Consider the following 12,331-nt stretch of genomic DNA (forward strand, 5'->3'; position numbering starts at 1 on the left):
CCAAAACAAGAAAAAATAGCAAAAAACGTTCAAGCAAAACCACTGGTATGAAACTGGTATATTCTTGTAATTTTCATATCTGTCAGAGTACATAGCAAGTGCAATATTAAATAAAAACATTCAGATGTGACACAAGCTTCACCTTTCCGTTGCAACTGTACTGTAATAGTGGCATGCAAATGAAGTATTTCGCATTAATTAGCTCACCTGTTTAAAACATTTGTTAAATTCTACCAACTGTCTTTCATAACTAGAAAAAGGCACTGATCTGTGTATTACTGTATCAAAAATAAGGTTATAAATCATTAAAAACCTCTTGGAGGCTCTTTGCATCATATTTCTAGCTATTATCTTTCAATGCCTTAAAAAAAAGAATTTATTTGGTCTGCTAATGACCCCCTTTTTAGGAAGAAAGCGCATCAGCCAAACAGAAACACTAGGATTGCATCCCTGAGGTGCCAGACAACTTTTGCCACGTATAAAAATATTTAAAAATAAACCATACTTGAGAGCAAAAGGTCAATATCTATTAAATATTATAAAATATGTTTCATAAGGATTGAGATGAATCCCTCGCACTCACACAAACACACGCACACATACAACATCTTTTGGTTTTATGAAGCTCAAAGGCAGCATGGTTCACCGTGGAAAGATTGTCTTAATTCATCTCATTGTCAAAAGCACTTTTTTTTTCTTTGTTGAAGTTCATATTGAATACTGGAAAGTAGAGAGCAGAAAGCTCAAAGTTTCACAGTCTCATCCAGCTGCCAAGTGTTCCGTGTATAATAGACCCCTGTGAGGCCGTGGTCCTTCAGTCTCCATGTAGTCTCTGCAGGCCTGTGGATGTCCAAGGCAACCAACCCATAAATCCCCACTTCAAAAAGGCCTACTGAAGTCAACGGAGAGTCAGTGTTGCCCTTCACCACTCAATTCCGGCAGTAAGGGTGAGCCATGAGGTAAGCTTGCTGTGCAGAGCCCAAGCTTATTGTTTGACCGAGGGGGCTGCGCCTTATGATACCCAGTGGAACACGCAGACCACCCTACAAGCCTGAAAAACTTCCCCTCTGGTTTTCAGAGTCCACAGCTGCAATTGCATGCTTGCTTCCAAAGCTCCATGCCGGCCTTCTCTGGTTCCTACCCTCATGACCAAGTGCATCCTGGATTTAGTTCAAGAAAGTCTTCAATAAGAGCGACTGAAGGCGGTACTCAGTAATACCGATTGAGGCTCCGTGTCCCTGGAATGTCGGGCTGCCCGTTCATCCAGATCTCCCGTATGATTCGCTCCCTTTCCTCAAGCCGCTGGGCTCGCTCCAGCTCCTCTGCTGAGGTGAAAACGTTCATGTTGAGCGTGCGCTCGAAGCGCCTGTGCCTCCGCGCCGACAGGTCCGACGTGGTGTCCCAGTCCGAGTCTGAGTCGCTGGAGTCCGAGGACGAATGGGCCGGACGGGGCGGTTTCTTGACGGCTGGCCGCTTCCGAGACTGGCAGTCTGTGCGACAGGAGATCTGGACCACCAGGGCAAAGAGGGTGAGGAAGAGGCCCACACACACGCCGCAAACGAAGAATAGTGCGGCCCTTTCGGGATGATCTGTTTTTGTAGAGAAAGAACATTGGAAAAGGAAAAGTTCTAAATAAGTGGGTTTCTAATAGAAAACAGGGGAAATATTTAATTAGACCTAATTAGATATGTAATTTAAATAGGCCAATTGGTGGTACAATGACCCACAATGACGCAAAAAACACAGAACAACACTGAATGGATCTGTGTTTTGTAATCTTGATAATTAGGTGTATGCGGATTACAGAGAGATGGAGCTTTTTGAAAAAAAAAAAAAGTTTTCAATCAGACCACAGAGCAGATTCTCTTTTTTGTCCTGTGCTGTGCAAACACAGCAAGAAAACATGGCGGTAAACTCAACTGGCTTATGACACTAAAGTTGTGATGTTAATTGAGATTCATATCTGACACTAAACCAAAGAATTTTATCATTGGCTTTTAAATTATTCTGGACATAACTTTCGATTTGATTGTCTATACCTAAAATCTAAAACAATTAAGCTGGTGGAAATAGTCACACAGAATTTGGGATTTATGTAAATTTTATTTTATATTTATAAAAACAAACAGCATGCCAAAAAGTTTTAAGGCTGTAAAAGCATTAAAAATACATTATTAACGACAATTAATATATAACGTATTTTTACCGCTAAAAGAATGTGTTTGAAGGTCATATTTTCCAAAATTTTCAATTTGAGCATTGCACTAAGAATAATTTAAATGAATGTATCAATAAGTATGGAGAACATTAATGCATCTGTTTGGTCATTTTCCAAATTTCTGGGAGCATGTCAGACATTCTCTTCTCTTATGAGCTAAACAAACTGGTCTAAGCACAAAATGAAGCAAAATGTCATCCTTAGACAACAGATCTCAGATTCTTCTTTGCAAAAATACACTCCAAATTCTGAGAATTTTGTTTGTCCTCAAGTAAGAAATCCCACATTGCAATCACTGGTTGTTTAGATTTTATATTGCTGCAGCGAAATCATTGAATCCACATGATCTTTTGACTACACTGAGAAAAATAATCTCAATATTTTTAAAACTGCATCATCACACTCACTTATACACTGGAAGTTTCAAATAAAGAAGAAATAAAAAAAATGAAAACCTATTTTTGGCTGTGGTGTAACTTCTGCAGCAAATATTTATCGATCCTAAAATGTTATTACTATTAAATACGCAACAAAGTTTTTAGATTGTGTAAGCTAATGTTTTTGGACATTAATTTTTATGCATGCACAATGCATATCATTACAAATAAACACTTTTTTCGGCCACAGAGTTGGATATAAAACACTCTAATAAAGTCTGTTCAGATGACCTAAAGTTTTCCTCCTTCTTTTGCTCTTTTTCCTTAATGATATCAGTTCAATGCAATCACTATTACAGCTTACATCTGGATATTCTGCGATGCCTCACTAAATTTCACCAACAGCGTACTACCTGATATGTAGGTGTATGCTGCCAGTGCATTGCTGATGAGGGCCATGTTGGCTCTGGAGGTGGAGTTGATCACAGGATTCATGCCTGATGGCTGTGATGAACTGTTTCCGCTGCCTCTTCTGGTGTCAGATGGTTTCTTCTTGTCGGGGCTCCGAGCTAAAGGTTGCAGTTTTAAAAGCAGTAAGTCACCGTGAGGCTTCGACTTCAAGCCCATTACATTCAGTGTGAGTAATTCATCATTACTAGGGTAATTTATGGTAAAACAAGTGTGTATTGTGCAAACATCTGTCAGAAAACTGAGTCACCTAAGGCCTCTCAGGAGAATTTTGCTATGTTTTGTCAAAGACACACAGAGAAATTCAGAAGGTGGAACAACATCTGCTTCTGTTTGATTTACTCTGACTCAAAAACTTTAAGCGACAGAAAACCACATGGAAATAGTTTTCAGTTTGGCAACATTTCAAAACGTCCCCCCCAACCTATTTCTCAGGAGGTTGTGTTCATAAAAAGTAACAACTTTTTGCTACTCTAGATTTCCGTCATTTCTATTTGTGCTGCCTTTGGTCATCTATGTGCCAGTCTAATCGCCGAGTACAGATCATTTTATTAAATTTTAAATTGTTGCTTTTTTTAGCCACAACATGATCTCCATGAATGAACAATGCACCGCTAGAAAAATAACCTAAAAACAGATGCGAGATGCATCAGAGTGTGGTTAACCTGTGATGTTACTACATTTGGACTTTTTTGTTTGGTGAAGGTAAGCAGGCTTTGGTAAACTGTCTTACCTCTAATTGTAGGTTTCTTAAGATGTGTCAGACCTTTTTATCTGATAAATACAGTTTAGAATGGGGTTGCTCACTGTGCAGTTAAGTGGTTCCACCTAGACCTATTAATGTGGCGAGCACGTAAGTTCAACAGTCAACCTGGGTATCTTTCTCTATATCAAACACAAACATATCCACAAAACTGTGAACAGAAAACACAGGAAACAGAAGAATGTTGCTTCAATAAAAAGAAATCTTAAAATATGAAAATCTTTTTGGTTGTTCGAACCACATTATAATAATTGTAAATACTTTGTTTGCATACTAATGCTAGAAATAGATTTTTTTTCACAACTGTAGGCAGAAATAAAGAGCTAAGTGGTTCAAATAAATTTTATTGAAAGAAACTTAAAACTATATTGCAGAAGAAAATAGGGTAATTTTTTAAAGAAATATGTTCTTAACACCTGGATCTGAAAACACAGACAATGATTAGAAATGGCACATTCCACATGCCATGCATTTCCAACAAGCCTGCATATCAGAATAACTAGCTGTTGACATTAACTTTAGCTGGCATAGGTTCAAACTATGTACCGTTAACTGTTTTCCTGCTACATACGTCTGTCTGCCATTGTACAGTCACTTTAGAGATAAACACAGGTTTTTCCCGATAAACTCATAAAGGATTTTTTTTAAAGTTGTGCAAGGAAGTGAATCTATTCATGAGTCAGAGGCTGTCAGTGCTGCATCATTCCCAGTTCCCCCTTTGCTTTTTCCCTCTATTAACTCCTTGTTCATTCAAGCATCCTCCTGATCAGTACTGTGCCGGTAGCTGAGCAGAGTAATGAGTGTTGGATGGGAGCCAGTGTCCCTAAAGAATGAAGCTTTGTTTGAGTTTTCTTCATTGCCAGGCTCTCCACTTTTTCATTTTATCAGTCTTTCTCTGTCTTTTTACCTCCCTGAATGTTTGACATTATAAGACGGGCTTAGACTATGCTTACATGTAGGCTAATCAGTGGATCTTTGAATGCTTAATGTTTGAAAGGCCACTGATCACAACGTGAACTCGACACATATGGAAACAGTTATACATGTGACTTTTAGTATACACATACTTCTAAACTTGAGCCATAAATTATGATTGGTCTTGAGTCCTGGAAACTTTCAAGACTGTTCACTGTTCTCTTTAAAAGGCTGAACGTTTGAATCTGGATCTATCAGATTGTGCATTTGCTCTGTTGCTTACTTGGAACAGTGTTTTGTCCTGAACTTCCCCCAGAAGGCCCGTCTCCCACTACATTGGGGTCACGGGTGGCAGAGGGTGGGTGGTACACCGGTGGTCTGCGGCCTGGCTCCTGGAGCAGTCTCTTTGGCACTTCAAAGAAAGGGAAAAGCAAAGTTAAAGAGTTAGTTGAAGGAGCAGATAATTAAAGAATTTTTTTTCTAAAGTACTTCTAAATAAATGTTTAGCAACTTCTGTATATTTAATGTAATGCTAGCCTCATAACTAAGTGGCTTACATAGGTATTTACAGCTTAATATAACTACTTCCAGCCACAATGATGAAAGAAATGAGCAAATTTGCTACCATAAGAAAGTAGACTTGTGAATAAGATGCAAGAGAAAGTGAACACAGTTTTTAACAGCAGTAAGAATACGTTTTGGTTTTCAATTCACAAAAAGAGCAAGTAGATCATGTTATTTATTTTAGTTTTGAATTTGTGGGTAAAACCCCTGATACAGCACTTGTACTTTAGTTTTTTTACAGGGAGAATCTCATACCTGCCTGTAGTTGTGGCTTAGTATTCTCAAGCTCTGTAAGCTCTTGTAGAGACTAAGTATAAACTACTAAGTATAAGCTACTAAGTATAAGCCATGATTTCCATTTTTTATTTGGAACTAATCTTGCAATGAAGCTAAAGAGCCAAAACAGGCTACAGCAGACGCCAGAGATGCTTAACAGATGCTGCTGATGAAGACTGAGAGTTTCCCTAATGCCTGGTGCGTTTCATTAAAGCAAAAGCAAAAGAAAAACTATCATTAAACAGCTACTGTATGAAGGAGGCAGATGTAGAGAACATCCTGGCCATGACTCACATTCCTCTTCATGCTACTCACTGATTCCCAAAAGTTAAGATTCTTCTATTCCCCCTTACTCATTGCACCCCTTCCCCCCGCCACCACTGCTACCCCCATATCCTAACAGCTCCCTGTGAGTTAGAGAGTCTGAACTCTTTTCCCCCAGACACAAACCCACAATGCAGTGGGTTATACATTCCTGTTCGCTCAAATGTGGTTTTTGCAGGCCAGGCCACGCTCCGGTCACCTTGTTTATCTACCCTGTTGTATCTGCAGTGATTTGCAGCTCGACAGATGACCGACTGTCCGGCTTTCTGCTGTTCTCACATATTCATCTCTCTGAACAAGCAATCGAACTTTGAGGAAAGATTTGCTCCGTGTTTCTGCAGGCATCATCAGACCTCCTAATACTCAGATTCTGAAATGTGATTGAGGACAAAAAAAGCCCCAAAAATGTCCAGTTTGTTTTAAATCTGGGAAAATAAATATACTTTCCAGGGTTGTAATTTGGCTGTGATCCAAAAGCCAATCTAAACTAAGGAAGGAGCTGAGCAGACCACACTCCTTCCAGTCACTAGATATTTATCCCCTAGACATATTACAAGGCTTTTCCAATTGTAAGCAATAATGAAAATATAACCACTGACATTCAAAGCTTTTACTCTCTGGGAATTCTGTTTGGCAGAGTTATGCGTTTATCTTTACAGCACTGTGTAACTGCTGGAGAACATTTCATTGTTAATTTTATTGTAAATAATTAGATTTACATCATATTAAAAGGGAACAGCAGTCTGAATTCCAAACTAATTGCAATTGTTCCAAATGACCTCCAAAAAAGCAGTCATACTGCCGCTTTAATTGGTGTCCAGAGGAAAATATCATGGTTATAAGGGTCGGTAAAATGTGAGCAGATTCAAAGCATAACTTTACCACCATTTCAAGAAACAATCTGGCAGGACTGGACTGAAAAATGATGTCAGGTTTGAATTAAATCAGGTAATTTATACCGTATGTTTGTAATTAGGTATAAATACTTATTGTTACCTGAGGATATTGTGTGTTTAAAATTGGCCATTTTTCCCTCAATGTTTTCCACAAAAGTTCTGGTTCAGAAACAATGTGTAGCATCACACCCAATATGATTTCAAATATTTCCTTAACCATCTTGGCCAACAAAACATTAATTGATCTTTTTTAAAAATTATATTTTGGTGTGTAATGATGCAATCATTTGTCAAAAATTATAATCTTTACAAATGAATTTTCCTGACTGGAGTAAAAGTGGATAAAACAGTGGATTCAGTCACAGTGGTCCAGCTGGTGGAAACAGTGGCTGTTTAAATTTAGTAAGAGGAATGTGAAAGGTCATAAACTAGAATGCTTTTAGGTTTTGGCCTTCAGAGGAACCAGTTAACTCACTAGAAAAATAAAGACCAGTGAAGCAGCCTGAATAAATGTACATGTATACACAAGGGGAACTAAAAGACATAGTTATTGACTTCTAGTATTTGTTTCAGTTCGCTATTCACTCAAACTCCAAATGGTTTTAACCATGTTTCCAGTTGCAGAAGCATATATTCTTACATTTAAATACTTCCCTGTAATTGTACCAGGTCATGTGGCAAACCAAAGCAATATATCAAATTTGGAAGTAGGAGAAACAGCAAAATTGAGAAATGAGATTTGACCTTAAAGTTACCCTGTGTTCTTCCTCATCTATCTGGCCCACTAATCACAAGTCCTAAAATGCCCCCAATAGTACACCACCATCTTCCCCATGCCCCGCCCTGATTACAGCTTTCTGATTGGTCCTAATCGACTGCACATGTGGCCCGCGTTCACAGTGAAGACACCGAATGTGACACGCACAAGCACACTAAATGAAACGCGGTTGAATTACGTTCCACAAAAATACGCTTCAGTGCAATGTGTTACACTGACCACAGCTCATCTAAAAATATCAAAAAAGTCAAAAAAGCTCAAACTTTGTGAATTAAATGGCCGCAAACCACCCCTCAGAACCCAGACAGTTAGACCAAACCAGTAAAACGGGAGGAAAAAGGGGGTGAAAGGGAGCAAAACCGAGCACATAAATCACACCCCAAAGCCTGCATTATAATGACATGCTCACATAAATGCAGGGCAAACGATTCCTCGCGATTCTTAAAATAACTTTGCCAAACGAGGCCTCTCTGCTTAAGCCGTGACTCTCCGAGGCATGGATCGCCACAGGGAGCGACGATACAAGGCGAGAAAGAACCCTCATAACAATGACCCTTGTTTACACTGGCAGAGCATAGCTTTGTTTTCACTGGGCTCTGCAGACCAGTGTGCGTGTGCATGTGTGTTGGTGTTTGCGTGCCCTGTGCTAACCAACGCTGAAAATATTTGAAGCAAAACCTTGCAAGCCGAAGGGGATATAATGAAATATTAGAGCCTAATTATCTGAGGTGAGATCAAAACTGTGCCAATTACTTTAATGTAATGTAGCCCTTGAGAACATGCAAGAGTGAAGGGGTTCGGGGGTTCGGGGGGCTGCAGGGGAATAAACATTTACAGCATCGTTTTAAATTCCCTGTTTGGCCCTGAAACCGAACATATGTAGTGTGTTTAAGGGGGAAAAAATACACTGAGACAATGTGCTGGCATCTTGTTAGAAGTCTGAGAATAAACTGTCTGGTTTTAATTAGCACACAGCCAGTGCCTACTTAATCTACACCAATAAAGTGCTGATTAAAGCTCAAAACTCAACTCATGCACACAAAAGGGTAATAATTCAGTGAATCTGTTCAATGTTTATTGACACATGGAAACAAGAAAATGTTTTATTCTCTTTTGGGTCTTTCTCTTACCTCCCACAGACATGCAGACAGACATCTCCATGCACACATTCATGAACTCATCCACAAACCCAAACACACACAGTCATTTTTCACTTAGGTAATGGCATTCCTGCGGAATAAGAAGCGAGGTGAACAGGGCAGAAGCTGAAGGTGTCGATAAAGCTTCTCAGTGGTCCCTCCCCCAGTGTAACGCCATAACAGTATCCAGATGACAACAGCCTTATTGACGTTGAGTGTGAATATGTGTCAATTTTGACTTCTTATGAGAGACAGACAATGCATGGACATAACGCAGTATAAAGATGTGAGTAGGCATGAGTGTTTAAAAAACCAGAGGCTGGAAAGGTTTATTTACTACCATTAAAAAACAGAGATGCTAACTCTCCATCTGTGGGAATAAATGGCTTAAAAAATTGTCAACTTGTTTTAAGTTTTCATCCATTTCCTTAGATTAGGGTCTGTATGTCAGAGGGCATGATTAACTCACTCATTCTTGTCTTGTGTATACAAACCAGATCAGGTTTAACAGCAGTAATGTGAACACCACCAAGGGACTGGTGGTCTGTGCTAAGGCCTTTTTCTGGTTCTGCTCCAATTTTCTGTTAGCTTAAACCATGCAAATTATTTTATTGCTTTATTAGGTTTAGAGTTTAGCATGTACAAGTGCTAGGAAAGAGTTACAACCCACTGTCATTATGGAAATTTCAGAGGAGTCCTGAAGCAAAAGGCCAACAGTTTTACTTTTGCACCTTCCACAAATATTGACATCCCCGGTAAATGTGTGTACAAACGCCCTTTAAAAACCAGTAGATCCTGGATTAAAGGTTAGGAGACACTGTGATCCACCTAAAACAGAAAAGGCTGCATATAAAAATGAGTTAGCAATTTAGGTTATAGCAGTTGTCACTGACTGGACAAATATGAACCAAGAAGTCAGATTTTGACAACTAATTTTTGTGACCTATGTTGAATAATTGATTGGTCAAAACATAAATTGGACCACAATTTTTCAGAACAAACTTTGGTTTGTGGGTTCTTACTAATTATTTGAATGGCACCCATACCTCTAATCGTCTTCAGGAAGCAAATAGATGGAAAACTTATAAAAACAGAAACTAATTATAGCCCAAACAGGACATCTAGAAGAACTATAATAAATGCTATTCTTAGAAAATCTCATACAAAAGGTCTTGGAAAAAATATTTAAATGTGCTAAAAGAATATTTTTGAAACTCAAAGCTCTGCCAAATTTAAAAGTGATTTAAAATTAATTTCTATGGCTCTTTGAACACCTTTATGTTGACACATCCGATAGGTGTGGAAATCTCTAATCATTATTCTGTGTTTTTCGGTAAAAAAAAAAAAGAATATCATAATATGTCACAAATGTTACTTTACATTCAAGACAAGGAGAACTAATTATTGACACTTTGTGAAATCAAGAAATTTTCTTTTTCAGAACGAGTTTGTCCTACAGTTGCAGCTTTTTTTTTTATCACAATACAGGTTTACAGAGCGACAGCAGCTCTAAAAAAGACAAATGGTGATACAATCCTAAGAGAAGATAGCTTCACTCCCTACTTTTCAGCCTTACTTCTATTGTATGTCCAAATTCAGCTCCAAAACACAGCATTCACAATTTTAATGGATAAACTGTGCCAATTACTTTACCACCTTCTGTAGGAGACACATGAATGTTAATGTATGCATACACACACACACACACCCACATGCAAGGTCTCCACAGACTGTCTTCAAATTGTGATCGCTCTCACCTCACCACAACCATTCGTTTCACTCCACAGCCCCAGCTGTTTTAACTATTTAAGTGCTCCTCATTCTCAACACAAGCCCATACAGGGTATCATTAATATACATGCAGTGACAGAAATAGACAGAATAGGGTCATAATCATGTAAGAAAGACTTTATTCTGGTACGCTCCCTCAGATCCCACACAAACATGTAAATTATTTTGTATCTCTGATTTTATATCTCTGATGCTAATAAATAAAAAATAAATGTACTAAACTCTTAAACGGACTAGAAATGTGGCCACAGCGAGCAGATTGGATCTCTGTTGCTAATGTGGCTGTTTTCATCAGTCGAAAGCAAAAGAAACTTATCTGAGGCTGAAATCAGCAAAGCTCGTCATTATCTGGTGTCCATCTGTGGGTCAACAAGGATGTACCCAATGCTGAATCATCAAGCCAAAGCCACCAGCCTAAACTCACTCTTTCGTATCATAGTTATGAGCTCATGGGGGCTGTTTTCATAGGTGAACACAGCAGCTGAGGTCACCGAATGACTGTCTCGTCTGTAAACCACCAAGATGCAGACGTGTCATTTGTTCTCACTGATATAAAAGGGAGAATTATCAGTGTGAATGTTGCAGGATATTTTTGGGCAAAATAAGACATAAAGGCAACATGCAACAAGCATGCCCTGACAACTGTCAAGGCTACTCTGAACAATAGTGCTATCTTTAGCTGAGGACAACAACTGGTTGAACAAAGGCGATAATAACATCAGCAAATGAAAGAAATCTACTGGGACCAGAAGAGTGCATAATACTCCAAGATTAACCGCTGTTAAATCTATTTCCCATGACGCCCAACAATAAACTGACATACAGCATTTGCTGTTAAGAAAATGAATGAACAAATTAACTAGAGGAACCAATGATTATAAAATGACAGGAAGACTTTATTTACATGTCCTTCTCTCAGTGTGCATACTAGCTAACTATTGCTTTTCAAAGCTACAAATAGAGGAAAACAATGCAATCACAGCTTTTACAACATAATACAATAATAGCATGCAGAAGTAGAATCTGATAAGGATAGTCTTTATCAGATGTTTGCATTGATTTGGATTTTGATGAACAAAATCAATGCAAACATTTAAGGGAAACCTGTTCTACCTTTCAAGCTTTCCTTTAAAAAGTTGATTTCACAACTGCCTTTGTCGCAAGTTAAGACAAACGAGGTAATCATACGAAGACAGAACAGTGTTGCATGCATTGTTTAAGAGATTCCCAACAACTAAGTGGCTTTTCAGTAAACACACAACAGAAGTGAATTAAATTAGAAGCTGTTGTCTTAGACACTAGAGGACAAAATTATAGAAGCATCACAAAGCATCTTCTTTCAGCATCTGTGCATCATTATGTACTCTATGATTTGATGCAGAACATCTCATTCTATTCGTTATTCAGGTAAAAACACTACCGCCTGCCTTATGTGTGTAAACTGTATATCACTGGTGTTACTGTGCTCTGTCATCATCAAGCAATTATACAAACCATAAGTGAGAATGATTACGGCCACCAGATCTCAGATAAGTAATACCTTACTGTATTACGCAAACAGACAATCAGTGATAACTTAAGCATCATCATATTAAAACCGCCGCGTGGGCGTGCGTATCTAAATGTGAGGAATGTTTTTTTTTGTTTTTTTCCCCAAGTGCTGACAGAGTTATACATTAGAGGTGGGTTCTGGAAAGGGATACTGATAGCGAGTCCTGACTCAGTCTAAGTTTGTCATCCGTCTAATCATACGACACCTGAGATTACATAATGGGAAAAACTGCAACACTGTTTGGTTAGTCTACCATTAAACACTATACTG

At 38.6% G+C, this 12,331-nt stretch overlaps 1 protein-coding gene across 2 annotated transcripts in view; it reads right to left on the reverse strand.

The window, feature by feature from the left end:
* Nucleotides 1-43: 43 nt before the first annotated feature.
* eva1aa (eva-1 homolog A, regulator of programmed cell death a) overlaps nucleotides 44-12,331 on the reverse strand; it is a 68,550-nt gene continuing 56,262 nt past the window's right edge. For both annotated transcript variants that reach the window (XM_028041173.1, XM_028041174.1), the window contains 3 exons: nucleotides 5,025-5,153; nucleotides 3,009-3,164; nucleotides 44-1,589 (listed from right to left, as the gene is read on the reverse strand). In XM_028041173.1, coding sequence (XP_027896974.1) covers nucleotides 1,210-1,589; nucleotides 3,009-3,164; nucleotides 5,025-5,153 — 665 coding nt within the window. In that variant the 3' untranslated portion in view covers nucleotides 44-1,209. The remainder of the gene's footprint in view (nucleotides 1,590-3,008; nucleotides 3,165-5,024; nucleotides 5,154-12,331) is intronic.

The sequence above is a fragment of the Xiphophorus couchianus genome, chromosome 15 (assembly GCF_001444195.1).
Source record: "Xiphophorus couchianus chromosome 15, X_couchianus-1.0, whole genome shotgun sequence".
In the NCBI taxonomy this organism is placed as follows: domain Eukaryota; kingdom Metazoa; phylum Chordata; class Actinopteri; order Cyprinodontiformes; family Poeciliidae; genus Xiphophorus; species Xiphophorus couchianus.